The sequence below is a fragment of the Brassica napus genome, chromosome A3, assembly GCF_020379485.1.
Source record: "Brassica napus cultivar Da-Ae chromosome A3, Da-Ae, whole genome shotgun sequence".
NCBI lineage: Eukaryota > Viridiplantae > Streptophyta > Magnoliopsida > Brassicales > Brassicaceae > Brassica > Brassica napus.
In genome coordinates, this window is record NC_063436.1 from 10,593,823 (window position 1) to 10,615,846 (window position 22,024).

The 22,024-nt window shown below is 32.4% G+C and overlaps 2 protein-coding genes across 3 annotated transcripts; one reads left to right on the forward strand and one right to left on the reverse strand.

Annotated features, from left to right (window-relative positions):
- Positions 1 to 7,740: 7,740 nt before the first annotated feature.
- On the forward strand, positions 7,741 to 10,633 carry LOC106428157 (inactive TPR repeat-containing thioredoxin TTL3). Its single transcript, XM_013868905.2, has 7 exons — positions 7,741 to 8,766; positions 8,837 to 9,032; positions 9,107 to 9,282; positions 9,366 to 9,699; positions 9,771 to 9,963; positions 10,043 to 10,149; positions 10,228 to 10,633. The coding sequence occupies exons 1-7, from the start codon at positions 7,910 to 7,912 to the stop codon at positions 10,378 to 10,380; spliced, it is 2,016 nt and encodes a 671-aa protein (XP_013724359.2). The 5' UTR covers positions 7,741 to 7,909; the 3' UTR covers positions 10,381 to 10,633.
- A 125-nt stretch (positions 10,634 to 10,758) lies between these two features.
- LOC106428158 (14-3-3-like protein GF14 mu) lies at positions 10,759 to 12,727 on the reverse strand. Of its 2 annotated transcripts, none has more exons than XM_013868907.3 (7): positions 12,491 to 12,727; positions 12,073 to 12,379; positions 11,792 to 11,879; positions 11,596 to 11,705; positions 11,364 to 11,512; positions 11,053 to 11,111; positions 10,759 to 10,972 (listed from the first exon to the last, which is right to left on the reverse strand). In XM_013868907.3, exons 1-7 carry the CDS (start codon positions 12,561 to 12,563, stop codon positions 10,970 to 10,972), a joined length of 789 nt encoding a protein of 262 aa, XP_013724361.1. In that variant the 5' UTR covers positions 12,564 to 12,727; the 3' UTR covers positions 10,759 to 10,969. The 2 variants fall into 2 exon arrangements, with proteins under 2 accessions (XP_013724361.1, XP_013724360.1); XM_013868906.3 differs by having other exon boundaries at positions 11,053 to 11,114.
- Positions 12,728 to 22,024: the final 9,297 nt, after the last annotated feature.

A 22,024-nucleotide genomic window follows, 5' to 3' on the forward strand; every position in this document is an offset into this window, starting at 1 on the left:
TATATACTGCAAGTACTTCTTTTTCATCGTGGTCCACTACCCCATATCCGTACATGGATTCTATACCACAAAGTTTTAACCACAAATATGCTGCTTTGAGTATCATGTTTGTGGTGGTGCATAATAACAAGCCTTTCCAATAATGATATATATCATCTTTATCAAATTTATCAGAATTATAATAAGGTGTATATATCCTTGATGCTAATAAGTTTACTTGTAATCTTAGGTAGATGGATCAGCAATTCCTCGAAGTTTGATGTTTCATTCCAACATGATAACAATAGCATGCTTTAATTTGCTGCTGCTGATTTCCACAGTTGCAAGCAATTTCAAAGATGTAACCACCCTAGAGAGAATCTCCCTTACCAAATAATTAGGAAGCTTGTACATCACCATCATACTAACAAATACATTTATACTTCGAACCAATTAACAGAGAAACAGAAAAGTTTTATTTACTAGAGAATTCTTCTGAAACTGAGCTGCTTGTTATTTACATACAAAACCCTTTAAACCAAAAAAACACACTAATCTTTAAACCGCCGTGTTTCCTGTTTATCTTCCTTTCTCCCTCTCCTACTCCGAAGCTCTCCGTGCTTTCTCGGCCGCTGTATATTTGCCTATGTCAGCTTGTTCCTTTGCCTCTTGCCTTTTTTGAGCCGCCACATGTCCAGTTTCCCTTGCCTTCTCCGTCACGTAATCAGAAGCTCTCTGAGCACCTTTACCAACACTTTCCTTAGCTTGCCGTCCTTTCTCGGTGACAGTATCAGCTGCACTCCGACCACCACCACCACCACGGATTGACACCTGACCTTTCCTTTCTCTTATCTCCTCACCTCCTGCAGCTAAAATCTGCGCATGCCGTGCTTTCTCTCCATGAAAGCTATGAGCGCCACTCTCTAACTCTTCTCTCCCTTCTCCCGTCAGCTCTACTCCTACTCTCCCAGGACCTTCTTGCCCGAACACAGCAGCAGCTTCTCCGCCTCCATGACGTCTTCTCTCCGTCGCAGCGTGAGTAACATGGACACCACTGTCTCTCCCTTTGTCTTTCTCCACTTTAACTTCCCTCTGCTTCACCACATTCTCTCTTCTTGCTTGCTCTGACGCCATTGTAATTATATGCTAATTAACAATAATAAACACCTTTCAAGAACACACAGTTTAGTTTCAAGACTATAGTTAGATGATTCTTGTCGAGGTTTGATCCTTCTTCTGCTTTTGTAATCGACGAACATCTTTAACCTAAAAGAAAGAATTATCTGGCGGTGTGTGACGTGTTGAGTATGTTATTGCAAACGTGTAGGGATGTGTGATGTATCGTGACTCAGGTTGTGGGGAATAGATCAACGTTAATGTTCTTGAGCCAACGAGAAGAAGCCAATCATCTCGGTTTTAGACACGTGTTGTTGCGTACTAGCACGTGGAGACGGACCTTCCAGAGCATTGTGTCGTCTCGACGTCTCAGCTTTTCAGTTTGGTCGGTTCCAAGTTCCAACTATGGAATCGCATCACTATGCTTCTTTTTGTATGAAAAAAAAGCCATGGAATCGCATCACTACGCTTCTTTTTGTTTTCAAGCAGGCCCATTTGATTTTAGGTCCAAGTATATCGCTAGCTCAATAGGGTAATAACCTGGAAAATTCTCGTAGAGTATTTCATTTGAAATAATTACTAATTGCGTCCGCCATGCGAACATAATTGTCTTACTAATATTTATTAATAAATATATTATAAATTTAAAGACCAACAAAATAATTTATTGTCATACACTTATTTAATCTATAACAAATTTGACATAAAACTATTTATATATGATGCAGTTTTTACAAAAACATATATATATTTATTTATTTATTTTACAAGACTCAGAGTATTATGTTATGTAAATATTGTAGAAATTTCTTTATATATAATTTTGGTTGTGCTTTTTTTCTTTTTCTTTTTCGTTAATTATCAAGATCTTCCATTATGTTTATCAACATATGGCTAATATATAAATTTATAATTATTGAGTCTATTTCAAAAAAATTTAATTCAGAATTTTGATTTTTACTAAATAAATATATGTTCACAAATTTATGTACCAAAAATAATATTATTTTGGATAATAATACACTAGATATGAATTTTTATTTTTGTCAAAAACATTTTTTAAAACATTTTATTATAATTAATTCATGTTTAATGGTTAATTATATAAAATAAATAAAACTAAATTAATTATTTATTAAAGGTATCAATGTATTTAGCCAGTATAACTTTTAACGTTAGAGTTTGATTGCAAAAAAATCATTTCGTAAATAATAGTATAGATTAAGCTACCATGTCTTGTGCAGAGTTAATTACTTTAGTATCTCAAACGTTATTTCAATGAAGTATTAAGCGACCAAAATTCAAATCTGATTAAAGGTGGATGGTTCTTGAGTAACATATACGATGATGAAAAAAGAAACAAAATTACATGAAAAAAGAGTAGAGTAAGTTCCAAGTATCAGACAAACCAAGAAGGCTCCAACGGCCAAAGTCATTACCAGAATATTCTATTATAAATGATACATACATACATACATATATATATGTAGATATCATAACGTTGTTTGTAAATAGGTACATATATTAATGTTTAATCAAACATAATAGTTTTTTTTTTTGGTCTAAAATCAAACATAATAGTTGTGAAAGCATTATGGTCCATTGATCAAAATTTTAAAGGTTTTTACACAAGATTTGAAGTAGATAGAGTTATTCGTTGTAGTCGTGTGTTGCGAGAAGAACTATATTAAAAATTGTTGTTCGTGAAGCTATTCATGATGTAATATTATATGATGATGAAATCAATAATTTGACTAGTGTTTAAAAAATAACAGAATAGTTTTTTTTAAACAATTGATGATAATGAAATTCGATTGCTGATGGAGGTGACATGAAGGTAAAACAGATTCATAGAGGATCGGCATATGCGCACATGCATTTTCGAGCATCTAACTTCAGGTGGCAACAAATAAAATCATGGCAGCATATAATTGGTCTGCTATATTATAGATTTTATTTGAAGTTTCATCATCCATTGGCAAAAATACTTGAGTATGTATGTATAGACCCAAAGGTGGCAACAAATGCAATATTAGCTATTACATTATAAGGATATGTTTTCAATTATCCACACATCCATCCGTGTTTCACAGGCTTACAGCACGTCGGACGATAGTGGCGTTCCTTTAATCACTGTAAGTTATTCAGTTAAGTTCTATTGTTGCGTAATTATTAACTTGGATTGGTATTTCAACCAAAAACAAAACATGGACTGATTAGGGCTAACTAAAACTTTGTAACTTTTGTCATCTATATTAACTATTACATCGTTTAAAGATAAGTTGATAAAGTCTAAGATCATTGAAATGTTTCTTTTCCGTTTAAAGCTAAATACCTGTTAAAAATATCTAATGTTCTTTTATTTTACTATTCTGTTATTGTAATTTTACTATTTCCAAAAATTTCAAACACAATGTTTATTGATGCTTGTCTAAATGGAATTCTAGATTTTATTTGAAAGTCTCATCATTCACTGGCTAAATACTATCCAGACCAAAGTAATTCCTCATCTATGGGAGGGTACTGATTTATTATAAATATAGAAGAATGGCTAACAACAAAAAAACGAATGTAATTCTTTTGTGTTGGCAACAATACAAAATTGAGCTGGACGGTAATGCGATCTAGTTACATATATTCTTTGTTCGTACATACAATATGATCTTAATTTGAAAACAAAATAAAATACTATTGATTAAGCATAGGATACCTGTAGTAGTTAAGCTTAGAAAGCGTGGATAGCGTTTAAATAAAACTATTAATCGAATAATTAAGAAAACCAGATAATCACATACGTGGTTTTGTATATATTATCAAGTGTCATGGTGGAAGAGATCCAGATAGATAAGTTACAAAAAAAAAAGAGATACAGATAGATAAGAATATACAACGAACAGAAATGCAGCTATTACAATAATTTTAACAAAAACAATGTATTAAAAGGTAATCCAATTAAAAAACAACGCATGTATAAATAAATTTCACTATGTGTAGTTACAAGAACTAAAGAACTGTATTCGTTTTATTCCATGTAAATAACAAGCACTTACATATTATATTTAAACAAACGAGAATTTTATTTGGCCCATTATAAATCTATTTTTCTTTGAGGAGTGCCAGTTTTTTGTCTAATTTATTTAGTAGAAAGAAATCCAAGACCTTGTGGCCTGTGGTTCCTACTACACTTGACACTTTCTGTATTAACTTCCAATATTATGTGGAATTTTAGATAGGTGCATCTAAAAAGAATATACCGTACATAACTTTTCTAAAATATACAAAGTCCATGTTCTCTCGGCAAAACCCACAAACCATCAAACTCAAAGCCAGGCAATGAATAAAATCAAACATCATTTTAATTAAATACTGTAACTATTTAAGTTAATAAAGTATATTTGTCGACGAGTAAAACTGTGAAAGATTTTGATCTAATATCTTATAATTTACATGAAACTCTAATCTTGGTGTTATAACTGGTACCACTATGTAAAAGGCTTGTTTTTCCTTTCGTGTGTTTCTGTCGATATTGGATAGCTGGTTTTGTTTACTTAATAAAATGAAAAAATCAGTTAATGCTTAAATAAAGAGACTAAAATGATGTAAAACATTACTATTAGCATGTAACTGCACTTATTTTCCATTGTAAACACATTTCCTCGTTTGTCTATCTTTGATTGGGTCCATTCACATTCATAATCAAACATTACAGGCTGAGCACTGTATTATGTTTTGTACGTCTCTAGCAGAACAAAAAATGTGACGTGTGTTGAATAAACAGACTAATTGTGATTGGTGTGGCTTTTGCTAGTTAATGAAAGTGTTTCTGTAAAATCTTATATACTAAAATTAATAATATAATTTTCTAAACTCATTTGTTTATCTGTCAAATTTATGACAATTATATGGATCAATCATAACTATATATTTTCCATTTTTAATCTTCGAGCTTTTAAATTTTTACTGGCACCGCACGTCAACGCCTATAGATAAAAAAAACTGAACATTCACATGAAATTTAAAAGCAACTATGGCATATGTTTAAAGAGAACTTATTACATACGTAAGAAAACTTATTACAAATGTTAACCTATGTTTAAAGAGAAATTATTACAAATGTTAATCAAATGGCTTTGGTCTAGTGTTAAATGTCTCATGTAAGTATAATCATGGATTTGATTCTTTTTGGCCACCGAGGTATTTTAAGTGGTAAAAAAATGTAAATTTTGCGGGTTTTGCGGTGATTAGTCATTGAGTCTAAAAGCTTTTGAGATCATACTACGGTTATAAAAAAATAAATATATTTGATGGGTTTGATAGTCACATTTCACATATACGTGATTCGCCATTCAAATCCATTTTTTATAATACTATAGTTGAGACCCATATACTCTAAAAAAATATATGTTAACCTTTTATTTATTTATTTATTTTAGTTTAATAAGGTGTCTTGAGATCTCTATGTATTTATATCATGCATGTTTCTTTTGGCTACGTGAATAAAATAGCCGGTTTTGTTAAACCGATAGTTAGCAATTTTGTGTATGTCACTTTATCAACAAACAAAAAAAAGAAAAAAAATGTGTGTCACTGTCGTCCCCCATCCTCAGTTTGGCGGGCTCGAGGACATGTTTTCGAATAATCCTTCAGAGCTAACAGAACAATCCGTCATTGAAACTTAACAGCGTTACATTGACTGTGTGCTAGCTGGTAGACACATCGGTGACGCTAAGCACCAGCTGGCGTGATCAGTGTTTGCATTTATCTCCATTTCCTTGCCGACTTCTTTAGTTAAAATCTTTCTATTTTCCTAGTATTATTTTTGTTATGTTCCTAAATATCCTTTTATTTTTTTCATTTATGTATTATAGAGCGTTCACCAGTTGAAAAATATATAATCATTCTGAAAAACATTTGACTTTTCTTTAGAAAACTATTTGAGAGTGAGAGGCATGACTTAGAATAATATGCATGTATTGCTTCAGTGCAATGTATGTAATCAGTGGTTCCGTAGGTCCGAACGGTACGGAGCATGTGGAATCGCGCAATGGTCTACGAAATTAAAAATGAAATAGGGAGTACTAGAAAGTAGTTATGAGTATTAATTTGTTTTGTTTGATGAACTAAAATGATTAAATAGTAATCCCAAAAGAGAAAAGAGAACTATGACAGGCTTTTCAAAGATACCCGTTAACAAAAACAAAAAAATTGCCAAGCTCTGCATTTAGAGGGTTTTCATAATAATAATAAATTTCCATTTATTTGTATTTTGTTCTTTTCATGAAAACCTCTTTTCCATCTCTTTTCAAATCTCAACACGCAACGCAAGAACTAGGCTTGTAATATTCGTTTCATTTAAATAAGAATAGGCTATTGTCACACAAGATTACTTTATCTGCTTGTAAGTTATAAACTTATAGTATTACAGAAAGTTATAAATATTACGATAAATATGGTGGCTTAGAGAAAAGGTTTTGCTGGCTTGATAAATACATTCAACTTCACAAGACGATTTTGGCCTCGATCGTGATGTTTTTTAGAACGAAAGTTGAAAACCTAGGTGGCATTTTCTCTCGTTTATTCCTTTTTGTTTTCATTTTAGTTAGTCAAAGACACAAATATGTATGTATAACTGATTTGCCAAAAAAAACAAAGTCAGTGATTTGTCTAATTATATATTTTGAAATACTCTTTTATTGGCTAAACACCTTTTCTAAAATCCTCATATAGATTAAAGTATAAATACGTAAGCAATTACCATCACAATTTAGAAATTGATCATTTGAGCGGCAAATTTAATGCTACTGGTCTGTACAACGCCCCTAGAAGTGGGTTTGGTAAATGAAATATGCAAAAAATAATATTAATAAAAAATAATTTACATGTCGTGCATTGAATATTGTACGAAGGTTTAGTGCTAAATTCTAATAATAGCCTGCTTATGCTATTGTATAGCTTGTGATTAATAAATGTTGCAAGAAAATTAAATTTGATAGAGTAACATTTAGGGAACATGAGTGAACGTGCTTGAATCTGCATGCCTTGACATTTTGGGGAAATGAATTAAACCATATACTAATACATCACGTCAGAGGCTATTGATAAATGATCATGTTAGTGTACGCATTTCATTTGCTGGATGCTTCGTTTTCAAAATTAGAGCAATTTCTCTATATTTTATGTAGTAAACTTGTTTTTTTTTGAAACTGGAAAACAAAAGTTTATGTAGTAAACTTTAACAAATACAATGTATCATATAAATACATTGATAGTTCGTTATCATCAACATTAAGCAATACAGTACATGATAAATATTTCAAATTATCTAAAAGTATACGACAAGTCTTAAATAATAAGTTTGGTTTCGAATAGTGTGTGTTCAAAACTCAAAGTCAACTATTTTAGTCTACTTAAAGTTATATAAATGATTAATAAATAAGAATTAAAATTCGATGAAACACAGTATTTGTCATCTCAGCGACAAGCAGCCGTGAGGACACGGGAGTGAAGAAGAGAGAAAGAGACTCGTGATGAAGATCAATGTCATAATCTCAGAGGGGTTAGTTAATCTGTAACCAATCAAGTTTAATCACATTCATAACAAAATAAAAACTATATATTATATGATTTTTATTTCACCTTCATTCTTTGCTTCGCCCCTTTTTTCTATTTATTATTTTACAAGATCTATTTTATTTCTCTCTCTTCTGGCTTCTCTCTCTCTCTCTTTCTTCTTCTTCTCTCTGAACAGTACTTGACTTGTGAAAAGAAAGAAGAAGAAGGTGAGGGAAGCCAATAGATTCAAAAGTAGGAGGATATGTCTCATTCTAGAAGGCTTTCGTTAGAACCTGCCATAGACTCAACCTCAAGAAGGTTTCGTGACTCTTTGACTTTACAGAGACACGACGATGACGTCAACAAACCAGACTTCAGAGAACTCGATCTCGGCTCTCCTGTCTCCACCTTAACGCCACGTGTCTCCTCCTCCTCAGCTGCGGCGACTCCCACCAGCAGCTCCGGCTCCTCAGGCTCTGTTTCTGGCAAACCGTCGGTGACTTCTCAGATGGTGAAAAGCCACTCCGGCGAGATTTCGAGATCCGCAATGCCGACGACGACGACCCGGAATCTCAAACCGGGTCATCGAAGATCCTCCTCCACCGGAACGCCGTTGATCTTCTCCGGCTCTAGCTTCTACTCTGGAGCCAGCCAAAGCTCCGGCGCCACGTCCGCGGTGTCTCCGAGCCCGACCGTTTTACCCGCCGGCAACATTTGCCCGTCGGGTCGGATCTTGAAAACCGGAATGGCGACTCGGAGCTCGACCAGAGCCGAGACTCTGTGGACAGGAACCGGAAACTACGGTCACGGAAACGTAGTAAAAAGCGGCGGAGGAAGCACCGGAAAGACAAACCACGCGGTGGCGAACGGTGAGAGCTCGGAGGAGCTGAAGAGACTAGGGAACGATATGTACAGAAGAGGAAGCTTCTCAGAAGCTCTGTCGTTTTACGACAGAGCAATCTCACTGTCGCCGGAGAATGCTTCTTACAGAAGCAACCGCGCGGCGGCGTTAACGGCGTTAAGGCGGTTAGGAGAAGCCGTTAAAGAGTGTCTTGAAGCTGTAAGGCTTGATCCGTCTTACTCTAGAGCTCACCAAAGACTAGCTTCACTCTATCTCAGGTAATGATGAATCTTGTGTGTTTGTAAGTTTAAAGACTGAGTTTGATTGATCTTGTCTTTGTCGGTTTAGACTGGGAGAAGCTGAGAATGCAAGGCGACATCTTTGTTTCTCCGGTCAATGTCCGGACCAAGCTGATCTCCAACGGCTGCAGACGCTGGAGAAGCATCTCCGGAGATGCTGGGAGGCTAGGAAGATCGGAGATTGGAGAACCGCGGTTAAGGAAACCGATGCAGCCATTGCAAACGGTGCTGATTCGTCTCCTCAGGTCAGAGATCATCGCTATAGCATAAGCATTTTTGCTTTTAATGATTATTAGCTAACAGTCTTTGATTCTGACAGCTTGTAGCTTGTAAAGCTGAAGCTTTGTTGCGTCTTAACCAAATAGAGGAATCAGAGTTTTGTCTTTCTTGCATTCCAAGACTAGATCATGATCAATCACAGGCCAAACTATTTGGTATGGTAGCTGAAGCTTATGTGCTATGTATCCAAGCGCAAGTTGATATGGCATTAGGAAGGTGAGAGCTTTTTTCGAAACTTGCTAATGTTACTTTGATTGATTCTATTCGGTGAGTGAGTAGAGATGATAGGTTTGTTGCAGATTTGAGAACGGTGTTGTAAAGGCAGAGAGAGCTTCCATGCTTGATCAGACCAATCCGGAACTCGTGTCGGTTTTAAACAATGTCAAGATGGTTGCCAAGGCGCGTAGTCGTGGTAATGAGCTGTTTAGTTCGGGGAGATACTCTGAAGCTAGTGTAGCTTATGGAGACGGTCTTAAGTACGATGGGTCCAACTCGGTTCTGTACTGTAACAGAGCAGCGTGTTGGTATAAGCTCGGTTTGTGGGAGAAGTCTGTTGAAGACTGTAACCATGCGCTTAAAATCCACTCTGGTTACATCAAGGCACTTCTAAGAAGGGCTGCTTCATATGGAAAGGTAAGATTAAACTTGTTATTAACCGAGTTTAGTAGTGTGTGTTTGAGTGACAATGTTAGTTTGAAATATAGCTTGGTCGATGGGAAGATGCGGTTAGAGACTATGAGTTTGTGAGAAGGGAACTACCAGGAGACAGTGAAGTTGCAGAGTCACTAGAGAGAGCGAAAACCGCGCTAAGTCAAGAATCCAAAAGCTTGGGATTCAATAACGAAGTTGAAGCAGTTTCATCTTTGGATAAGTTCAAGAACTCAGTTTCACTTCCTGGTAAAAGTTTAAACACGGAAGACCAGATTGAGATTCTTTTGTATCTGTCTTGCTCAAAGTTGAAACATGGTTTTTTCAGGTGTCTCTGTGTTTCATTTTAAATCATCATCAAACCGACAATGCGAAGAGATCTCTCCTTACGTCAACACTTTATGCCTCCGGTATCCATTAGTACATTTCTTCATGGTAAAGACCAATCACAGTTTCTTTTTAAACTCTTCTATGTCTTGCAATGTTCTAATCAAGAAAATGAATTGTTACTAGGTGGATGTGGAGGAGAGCTTGGCGTTGGCCAAGGCAGAGAGTATCAGGAAAGTTCCAACGTTTAAGATGTACAAGAACGGAGACAAAGTGAAGGAGATGATATGTCCGAGCCACCAGTTTCTAGAGGACTCTATAAAGCACTTCCTCTTATAATTTGATAAAGCCTATCATCATCATCATTCTCTGCTTCACTATAACTAGATCCCAAGAGCCTATATTTCAACACATTAAGAGAAGAAATCTTATGAAAGATGGGGGAAGAGCTATTCTATCATTCAACAAATTGTTCATTATTATTTTTTTCTATATAACATTTTGGAGTTTGACTCTGCTTGATTTGGCTATATTGCTAAACTGAGCAAATGTTCAGAAGTATTCAAGAAATGCAAGCTTCATTATCAGTTCACGTTACGCTTGTGTTATAAATAGGTAACAGGTACGGTGTTTTGCGTGCTATTAATGATTAAAGAGCTGTGAAAGTAAGTGAACAGAGTTATAAGAATGAATACATAGTGAGAGAGAGAAGAGCAATGGGTGAAGAAGACAGTACTGAGTACAAATCACAAATAAGAAGAGAGTGTTCTTGAGACACAAAGCATACACTCAAACCAGAGAGTACAATATAGACAATAATAATACAGGAAACATAAGCACTATAGGTTTTCACTATTATTCACCGCACATTCAGTTGTTCTTGAAACTTGTTCAGTGTTGCTGCTACTGCGGGTGCACACATTTAAGATCACTGCAGCAAAGGAGCACACAAGATCTGCTATTAGAATCAACTAATATTGACTACAAGCAAAGGATTATCTTATGGTTTACCTCTGCATCGTCTCCACCTGCACCGTGTTTAGCAGAACCATTCGTCTTATGGGCATCATCTGCTACACATATAGGCAAAATAAATATTTGAAATCAGCAGCTAAATACGTGTCCGGATGCTACTTCAACTATCTATCATCAAGCATGTCCATGTCTTAACTTCATTGGTTCCAAACAAAACAACACCATACAAAAGAAGTGACAAGGAACATCTACACCTATAATTAAATAAGTACACTAAAAGGGACCACTACAGGACATCAAAACATTATAGTTAATGAGTATGCTCTCAAGTACAGAACGATCATCACCTCCTTCTTCTGGAATGTCAGAAGTCCACAAGGTCAGATTGTCCCTAAGGAGTTGCAAAATCAAAGTGCTATCTTTGTAAGATTCCTCATTCAGACTGTCAAGCTCTGAGATTGCTTCATCAAACGCCTCCTTAGCAAGGTGACATGCCCTGAATAGCCAACCAAAAAAAATAAAATAATCTCAAACCCCTGAAGCAATGAGCCTTTTTAGTAATAAAACAATCTCTAAAACCTTTCAGGTGAGTTCATGATCTCGTAGTAGAACACAGAGAAATTCAATGCCAAGCCCAATCTGATAGGATGGGTAGGAGGGAGTTTAGCCGCAGCAGAAGTAGTAGCAATCTGTAATGCAAGAAAAAAAAAAAAACTCAAAATTAAAGCTATAAGAAAAGAGATATATGTAATAAGATCAGTCACAAGTAGAACACCTCATAGGCTTTCAAAGACTGATCAGCAGCCTCTTTCCTCTCATCCCCTGATTTGAATTCAGCAAGATAGCGGTAATAATCACCTTTCCTGCACCAAACCAAACAAAATCTTCAGATACATATAACCAAACAGAACCGGATTTGGAAACAGCCTATTGAAACATTAGTTTTGGCTCCCAATATTTTTATTTTTTATTGAAGTTTGTAAATATTTATGACTCAAAATCTCAGATCCTGTCCTGCATATAACTTCAAGTTTAGCATCAGGTAAAGAGCATTACATCTTGTTGAAGAAGACAGTTGATTCACCCTCAGAAGCAGATGGGATCAGATGCTCGTCCAACACAGACATTATGTCAATGCATATACTTGTGAGCTCTAACTCAACCTTCTCCATATAATCTTTGATCCTCTTTACATTAACATCGTTCCCTTTCACTGCTTCTTTCTGCTCGATCGACGAGAAGATCCTCCACGAAGCTCTCCTCGAACCGATCACGTTCTTGTATCCAACAGAGAGCAAGTTCCTCTCTTCCACCGTTAGATCAACGTTCAGCTTCGCAAGGTTCTTCATCGACTCCACCATCTCTGTGATAAAAGATAAAGAATCACACTTTCAATACTTATCTGGAAACATATCGAAAACCCTTGAGTCCAACGATAAAGATTCATAGAAACCATAAGAAGAAGATTCTTTACCTTCATAGCGCTCAGCTTGTTCAGATATCTTAGCGAGGTAGACGAAAGTGTCACGCTCTTTGGCAGATTCCATGGGTTTTGAAATCAAAGGTATCAAGTTCTCAAGCTTTTTTCTACTGATCCGACCAGTTGAAAGACAGAACACAGAGAGAGGTACTTGAGCTCCGCGTAGGGATAAAACTGTAATTAACGAGGGTTTAGTGGGGGTAGTTTGTGTCTGTAAGTGATTTTATATCTTTATAATATTCCTTGTGGGGTCCACTCGTTTTTCTCTAACCCAACAAGATTGTGACATGTCATCACTCTCTATCTACCAGTCCACTCATTTTAATAGTTCTTTATCTTCTCCCATGATAATTATATATTTTCTCATACAATAAAGTAAATAGAAAGGAAATAAGAATCACATCACAATGTCAAAAATCCTAATTGGCAATTTCACATTGCAGATTACCCAATTAGAGGAGATAAGGTTTTTTTCAATAGCATATTAAAAGAGCAGATAAGATTTTCTTCGAATTTGGGGAAACTTTACTAATCCAGTGTATTAATCAAATGGTCACTAATGCTTTTAAACCAAAAATCTTATAAATGACAATTTATCTTGGTTTTATAGATTAACAAAAAAAAACTTATATGAAATATCATATAAATATTCGATATGATAAAAACAAAATGGCTAGATATGAAATTTATAAAACAGTTAATAGTAGTGTAAATAAGGTTTTGATGTGGTGTTAATTCTCTAACATATATTGTAAATAGTTTTGTAATATTTTTTATAATTTTGAAGAGAATAAATAAGTGTTAAGAAACTATTGAGAATTAAATTAAATAAATAACTAAGCAGATATGTTACAAAAAAAAAAAATAACTAAGCAGATAACAGAAGCAGATCAAATAGATAAAATATCAGTTGGCCCATGTAAATTCGACCCATTTGAAGCCCAATTTGAAAAGTTATTTGGGTAAGTAGACAGATCGGTTTGGAATGAATAAGGCGGTTTGGATGACAAAAATAAAATAAAATAAGGCGGTTTGGATCATAGTCTGTTATATGAGCTTCTTTTTTTATCTGGATCCAATCCCATTGTCAAAGTATACTTGTCTATAAAAACTTATTCATGTTTCGGTATATCAAAATATATCTATAAAAACCAATCATCGAAAAGCCTGCCTATAAATGATTTTTTTTTTTGTAAAATTTTAGGTCGCCAACTTGTTTCAGTTTCCTGTGGTTGTAATGCGTTTCAGAAAAAAAAAAAAGAAATAAGAGAACTTTCCCAGCAAAGGTTAGGGTTTAAAAACAGCGAAAAGGCTAGCATTTGAAAATGGCGGATGGTCAAGATTCTGCCTTTGGTTCCAAAGTTTCAATGGTGTGAATTGAATTGTCCTTTAAACTTGTCAAGGCTGCCAAATGGTGAAGCTGCTAAAAGAGACCTTGAACGTTCCAAGTGCATCCAGCAGCAATCGAACCTAGGTTTGCTCTTCCAGTGAGAAAGACCCTGGCCCTGCCGACCAATTTTCCTTTTGGTGTTAGAAAAAAACTGTGTTATAAAAAAAGTTAGAAAAAAATTTCACTTGTATAGTGCATGCATGTCCTAAGAAATTTTTATTTTCACATTTACGGTCTATCCTCAAGAGTTGGATTATAAAGTCGCCTTTTCAAGCGTTATATAGGGTTAACTATGGATTGGAAATTGTTAATCCAACTGATGACAAAAATATAATAAATAAATTTAAAATAGGCATAATATTTTTTGAATTCTTCTTCCAAATCTGTAGTTTTTTTTGTCAGACTTGTCAATAAACTACCTCGAATAAAGAACTATATTAGGCCACAAATTCATTTTCTTACCTTGGCAATCCCTCTTTTTTTTTTTTTCTTTGGTTCAACTGCAGTCCCTCAAATGTATGATATCGAACTATCGATGAATATTTATAACTGATAAAAGTATAATTATTTGTTACAATGGTGTCAATGGACCGATGTAAACTATGTTGTTTTTATTTTTAAACAAAGCTTAATGTAAACTAAGCTGTTTTTATTTTTAGACAAGGCTTAATGTAAACTAAATTGTTTGTTTCTCTTTTCGTGACACAGACTCGATGAATGTGTAGCCAACATTTATATTGCAAAAAGAAAAAAGAAAACGAATACATCTATTTTTGTCTTCCACCTATTTTACGCACCAATACACTCCTTAATTCCAATCACCGGAGCAAAAATTAAACACCTATAGTAAATCAAACCAGTTCAAAAGTTCTTAACCGAGTCTAAAACCGAAGTAGATTTCGGTTAGAGGGATGAATTGACAAAAAGGAAAAAAAAACAATAATGAAAAAATGGGGGTGGGTGGGAAGACAGAGGGAATCACAATCAACAAAAAGAGAAGCAGAGAAAATAATTGTGGGGGCAAAGGACTAATGCATAAATGTGCCTTTGAGACTGTGACATTTTTGGCAACTCATGCGTGAAGATGTTTCTTCGTGCCCATTGTTTCTTTTCTGAACATGATTTTAAATATGTATCATTTATGTTTAGGGTTCTTTTCATCTTTTTTCGTTTTCTTGCGTATCAAAGTAAAATTTTCAAACCAAGTGGTGCTCCACGTATAGTAAGATAGGTTGTCCTATTGATCCAAGACAAAAGTTGAGGCACTGACAAGAACTTAATCACTTTATATGTGTTTTTTTCTTGTACATTAGAACAATTAGGTCCCTATTTCGACAGTTTGGTAGTAATGTGGTATTGCGCTGGCACACAACACACACCATGAAAATCCTAGTGATGAGTTAACGACAAAATAAGAAAAAATGTTTTTGACCAAATTTCTAGTTGTTTTTGTGTGTATACATAAGTAACTTGAATGGATATAATTTTTTTTATATCCGACATATTTTGCAATCTAGTGGTTTTAGGTATCGCTATATATAGTGTTATAGTATGGATTTAGATCTAGTACAGTAGGTGTTCGAGTTGTAGATAATGAAAAATGTAGTTAGACACTTGCGATAAGCAAATTACAATACATATTCTCATTGCTCAGCTAAACGTTATAACTCAGCTACAGTGGATCTTTGAGTGGTAAAACTATTAAAATGGTGATTTAGTCACTTGTAATATGATGCAATAAACGTTATAACCCGCTTAGCGCCTAGCGCTTGAACACTAGTTACAACTAAGGGAATAAACAGTTAAGAAAAATACTTTTGTGTAAAAATTTGGGCTAGAATTTCCATTGGATTATAGTTAGAACTTTGAACTTGGAAGCGACTCTAATTAAGGTCCGATTATTAATTTCGCATTTCCGATTGCAAAGCGGGCTATTTGATAGTAAGCTCCCACTAGAGTCAAGAGACTCAAGACTAATGTTATTTGAGTTTACAGTAAACTCATTACTGAACAGTATCTTCATGTTAAGAATAATCGAAGGCTAAAAAACAATACCGTACAAATGAAAATAGTGACATTGTAAGAAAAAGACGAACTACGTTTAAAGCAGCCATTGAAAGAACCGTAACTGTCACTAGATGACAACCAAAATTTTCAATTTCAAAGTGAAAACCCTAGAAAACGTCAGGAAATGTCGATGCCACTCGATTTCCTTTACAGGTTTTTTTGTAAAGATGTAATAGAATCTATGTATTTGTGTAACTACTATAGACTCACAGTATACCTTTACATCTATCTACCTTTTAACTGTTTTTTATTCTCTCTTTCTTTTTCATATGATCTGAATTTTCTAGGGATAGAGAAGGTTGATTTTCTTAATTTTCTTAAATGTTGATATTCAAAATATAAATGGAAACATCAGGTCTTGCTCTCGTTGGCCCATTTCTAGTATGTTACACTGCACACAGACAAGCATATATATATGTATACCAAGCCTTAGCAAAAAAAAAATTCTTAGAAAAATATGTATACCAAGTTAATTAAGAAAATAAGATAGTTACTGTTTTTTCTAGTAAAATTTAGAATGCTTTGTTCTCATCAAAGCATTCCACTAGATAGTTACTGTTGTTTCTCTAGTAAGTTTTTGAATGATTTATTGAGAATAAAGTTTTAAAAGATCAGAAATTACTATGCTAATTGCTTAGTTAGAAATATGAAGATAAATGAGACTCACACAGATTTAACAAGATATCGATTATGTCTTACTTGTGTGTACGCCCACGTTTGCATTTTTTCTTGATTTTCTTACAAATAAAAGACACCACAAAGTTTTCTTTCGTTAAAAAGTCAAAAATCGTGAAGCCAAAGTTTCAATGCTCTTTTTCTTTATCATGCATTATTATGCAAATTTTCAATAATAGTTATTCTGATGACACACAAACACATAATTCTGCACGTTTTCATTGTTCTTAAAACTGTATCAAAGATTCAAACATCATAATCTCATATTTGAAATAATACACACATGTTTCATAGCCTTAGATTTTCTAACAAACTATAGATTTTCTAGAAGAATTAAATTCGCGAGGCCATGCGAAGAAACATGTTAAACTTACACTGTTACACATATGTACGTATATTTTACATTTTAACATAATACATAGAATTTTAAATTTGAAAAAATAAATCTGACTTCCCAAAAAAAAAAACTGACCTAGTTAGTTTTCTATGATGTTGTTAACTATGAATATTTTTATCGAAAATACTTTTTTTCTCTAAACTCTAAATTTTATTCCGTTAGCTGTGATATAGCAATAATAGCGACGAATGCATTGTTAATAGTGTGAGCTCATGAACTTTAAGAATGCCACCCATATTCAAACTTTAACACTATATGCATACACAGTCTCCTAAGTCCTAACACATCACATGCTCTCTCTTTTGTTCCCTTCCCGCTCCTCCTCATCTTCAGTCAATGACATGGTATATATTTACTAATTTTAGTTGGACAAAAAAAAATTTTCGTTTAGTTATCTAAAGTTCAAGAACACTACATATATTAAGTTAAAAAAAAGAACACTACATATATTAAAAGTTAATGATGGACAAAAACCTGTGGGATGAATAAAAAGAAAGAAGATGGAATGGGTTTATCTATTAATTACAAACTAATAATAATATGCAATATATACTACAAATTGATGGCAATATGGATATAGTAGCCGATGTAAGTCATTATGAGCAAATCAATGAGAATGTACAATTTACTCTTTATAATATGTGATATCAGATATATAACTATTATTGTCTGCAATATATCAACTTATGCTAGTAGCAGCCTACCACGATCAAATTCATTTGGTGTCGGCAACACATGACTCTTCAAGTGTTTATGCATGATCTTCCATTCTTAAATCAGTCTTCTTAATAATATTACCTAAATTTATAATGCTACGTTCTTTTTTATAAGGGTTTGATTTACTAGTGAACGTGAAGAGACATCCTTTTGGAAGCACAAATGCAAAAGTCCAAAAATTAACAGTTTCATAGATGACTGAAGATAACAACTGTATCCTCCCTGCATAAGAGAGGGGTGTTTAAAAAATATAAAGATACCATTTTCAATTAAGTCTCAACGGAAATGCATAAGAGAGGGTTCTACTTGCCCAGCTAGTATTTGAATGAAAAATCATAAACATTTTAAGTATTTTTTTTGGGTTTTTTGAGAGTTTTTTAGCTTTTTATATATTTATTTTTGACAATTTATATAATATTTTTTATAACTTTGGATATTTTTGGATACTAAATCTAAAAATAACTAATATATTTAAACATATAAATATGATTTGGATATATTTTGATATCCAAAAAATTCTGGTTCGAATCCGGTTCGGTTCTAATTTTCTAGATACCAAAATTTTGATTTCGTTCAAATAATAATTTGATAGTATTTTTCTGATTAAATTTGATACAGTTCTTCAAATTCAGATTTTTGCCCAGAACTAGTTTTCTTACTTGACATCGGTAGGTTTTCTTACTTCCAAATCATTACAACTTAAAATTTCAAAATCATGTTTACCATAAACAATGATTACAGAAAATTACCATTTCAGATCATGGTTTATTTAGTTTTGAAAGATCGGTTCAATTAATCTGGCCGAACCAAATCATAATTTATAACAATTTATTCTGCTCCAGATATATACTATTATTATTTTTGTTTGATAAGTAAATTTTTGTTTACATGTACTATTATTAATACCAGATTGCTAATGTATCAGCCACATGTATCATATTTTATTCAACTATCAGAAAATAATTTTGATGGGCCTTGATAAAATTAAGATACCATTTTTACATATGATCAAAGATATCATATGTAACTAATTACAAAGATATGCCTTAAAAGGTAGGTGAAATATAGTGGTTAATGACTCATAACCTATTCCCTAGTCTTCATGAACCAATAAGGGACATCGGTGCTCACTCTACTTTACATCTTTCTCAATTATTTTCATTATATTATTATTATATTGCATATCACTATAAAATGGAAGGACTAATGTCTAACTCTATCGTTAAATTAAGCTTTGATGGGATTTTAGGAAACGTTAATGTGCAATGTATTTCGGAGAAAAAACAAGAGCCCTAATTAGAATATAATTAAGCATTTAATGACATATTCAAATCGACATTGATTTTGACCGGTAAGACAAAATCTGAATTCCCTTTTTCTTGTATCGTAAAGCTCCTTCCTTTTTTCCAATTTATGTTTGGAGTAATTTTTCAATTTATGTTTGATACTCATTCGTTTCATGACACAAATTGAAAAAACTGATTAAAATAAATTTATTTTCTTAATGATATCTATTTAATTTATAGTATTTAAGATAAAATTATCATTTACAAAAATAATGCATTTGAAAAAACACTTGTTATATTGAATTTTTAAAATTAAATTAAAATTAAATAGATATAAAAAATTTAAATGATATTTTGTATATAAAAGAAAAAAATGTTGAAATAACACTTTTTATGAAACACAATAATAATACTTTTCATTTATATAAACAAACTACTTTAAATATAGGGGATTTAAACATTTATTGTATATGACAAAAATACTTATTTTACAGTGTTTGTATTAATCATCCTTTGGAAATTAAACAAGTTTTATATAATGATAACTGATCTGAAATCTATAAAATTTACTGTTTTGTGTTAATGATGTTGTTGTGTTATACTAATGATAACTGATCTGGATTTAAACAAGTTGTATATAGTGATAACTGATCTGGATTTAAACATTCGTTTTCACGAAAATTGTAGTTTTTAAGTTTTTATATATTTAAAAAATAAAATTGTAATACCGAAAATAATTTTAATTTAATAAATGTTAACAAAAAATATTATATGTAGTAGTTGTCTTAATTAATATGAACAAAATAGGTAAATAAACTATAAAGTTACATCAAAACAAAAATATTTTTTTCTAAAACAAATAAAAATTTTAAAATGACTATTTTCGTGAATAAATGGAATATATCGATAATATACATGTCTAAGTAAGAGAGAACAAAATAACAATAAACAAACAGTAATAACTAAATTTAATTTTATATTGAATATACAGAGGATATTTTACATTGGAAAAGCAAAAGTATATTTATGAAGGAAAACATAGATTAAAAAAAACCATTTCAGTTTAATGGGAACAGAAAAGAGTGAACCCTACAAGGGTTCGATGCTGAATAAACAACATCACTCTCTATCAACAAAAATCGATTGGACGATTGAAAATATGAATCTAGAGAATATATCTGTTGCGATATTAATAACCCAAGAGGCCAAGACCATGAGAAATTTTTCTATTTTGTTAACATCGAAAAATACAATACGTACAGTTAAATACAATACTTTTTTGTTTATAGGAAAAATATGATAAATATATCTAATTCAGAAGATATAACACTGTTATAATATACTTCTTCCGTTCCTAAAAGATTCATATTTTAAAAAAAAAATTGTTTCAAAAATTATATTTTTTATATTTTCAATACATTAATTAATAAAAAATTGTACTTTTCAAAAAATACAATTGTATTTAATAAAATTTCATTGGTTAAAAGTTATTGGAAATAATTAATTAAAAAATCAGTATTGGAAAATACAATTTTATATGTTTTCTTAATAAATATGAAAAAAACTATAACATGAATTTTTAGGAACATAAAGAATATTAAATACAGAAAATAAGGCAAATTTTCTAGTGTGTTGACATAGAAAAACAGGACACTTTTTTGTTTTGGGGCAAAACACGATAAATACGGAAGATATATCAAACTGTTATAAATGGTCCGGTTGTCCTGAAAATTAAATGGACTAGCTAGGGGTGTTAGCATAGTTATTAATATATTTATTTATTGACTAGATGTGATCCATTCTAATCTGACCATGACAACTTTTTTTTTTTTTTTGAGCAACTGACCATGACAACTCAAACCTGATTTTATAGAGAAGTTTATATTTATAGTTTTTTTTTTTGCTAACAAAGTTTATATTTATAGTTACAAGAGTGTTTTCACATCTTTATATAAGCATGAAACTATGACATGTGCAGAAGTATACATTTTCCACATCCGTTAGTCTGATGATGTAGGCACACATCATCTGCCATAAATTGTTGTTTGTATTTAAACAATAAAAATTTAACATACGACACACAATTACCTAACCAGCTAACACATTTTCTATATATCATATCGTCTGATCCGATAGAAATATATTCGATGTTTTTTTTTGTCAACGCGTAACCGGATAATTTACCAGACTACGACAAGTAAATTGTCGAATCCCATACTTATACTTTTAACATAACGTAATTTTATTTCTAAATAAAACTTGAATCCTAAAAAACGTTTAGCACATTTCCAATTTTTGCCTATTACTTGATCAGCACATTTCTTATTCACCATATCAAAATCTAGAAGACATCGGATATTATTAAGACATCGGATATTATTACTTTTAAGATAAATTTGAGACCATGAACCGATATTTTTACTATCTAAACGACAAAGATTCAAAAGCAAAAGAAAAACTAAAATTAATTTGTTAGAGAGAGGGTAGAGAGATAAGAAGAGAAAAGAAGAGAGAAAGGAAATTTGGTTATTTTGTGAATTGTTGTTTTTTTTGTTGGCTTTTTCTTGACCACATAATGAATACTTTTTATGTTCACAAAAATAGATTTTTTTTTAGTATTTTCACACATATTAACAAAATATATTAAATTATTATAATAAATGTATCATTTTCTGTAATTTTAAAATTTTAATAATTTTTAATCAATATTAAATCAATAAAATCAATTAATTTTTTTAAACATTATAATTTTTTCATAGAAAATACAAAAAATCTATATTTGTGAAACAAATTTTTTTTAAAAAACGTCTAACTTACTAAAATGGAGGGAGTATTTCATAGCGATGTTATTTATGAGTTGATTAATAACTATTCGTTAATTATTAATTCCATAGGGAAGAAAAGTGGGAGATAATCCAAAAATATGAGACTGATGAAGAAAGAAAGCAAAGTTTGAAACGGGCCCATGACAAGTCCTCTTACGTCAACATCATCCT

What these genes read in the sequence shown, in the direction of transcription:
- LOC106428157 (XM_013868905.2), top strand. Translation starts at nt 7,910, where the DNA reads ATGTCTCATTCTAGAAGGCTTTCGTTAGAACCTGCCATAGACTCAACC. An exon ending in GTTGATATGGCATTAGGAAG is followed by an intron (nt 9,283 to 9,365) that starts GTGAGAGCTTTT and finishes GGTTTGTTGCAG; the next exon opens with ATTTGAGAACGGTGTTGTAA. An exon ending in CATTAGTACATTTCTTCATG is followed by an intron (nt 10,150 to 10,227) that starts GTAAAGACCAAT and finishes AATTGTTACTAG; the next exon opens with GTGGATGTGGAGGAGAGCTT.
- LOC106428158 (XM_013868906.3), bottom strand. Translation starts at nt 12,563, where the DNA reads ATGGAATCTGCCAAAGAGCGTGACACTTTCGTCTACCTCGCTAAGATA. An exon ending in AGTCTTTGAAAGCCTATGAG is followed by an intron (nt 11,706 to 11,791) that starts GTGTTCTACTTG and finishes CTTGCATTACAG; the next exon opens with ATTGCTACTACTTCTGCTGC. An exon ending in ATCATGAACTCACCTGAAAG is followed by an intron (nt 11,513 to 11,595) that starts GTTTTAGAGATT and finishes TTGGCTATTCAG; the next exon opens with GGCATGTCACCTTGCTAAGG.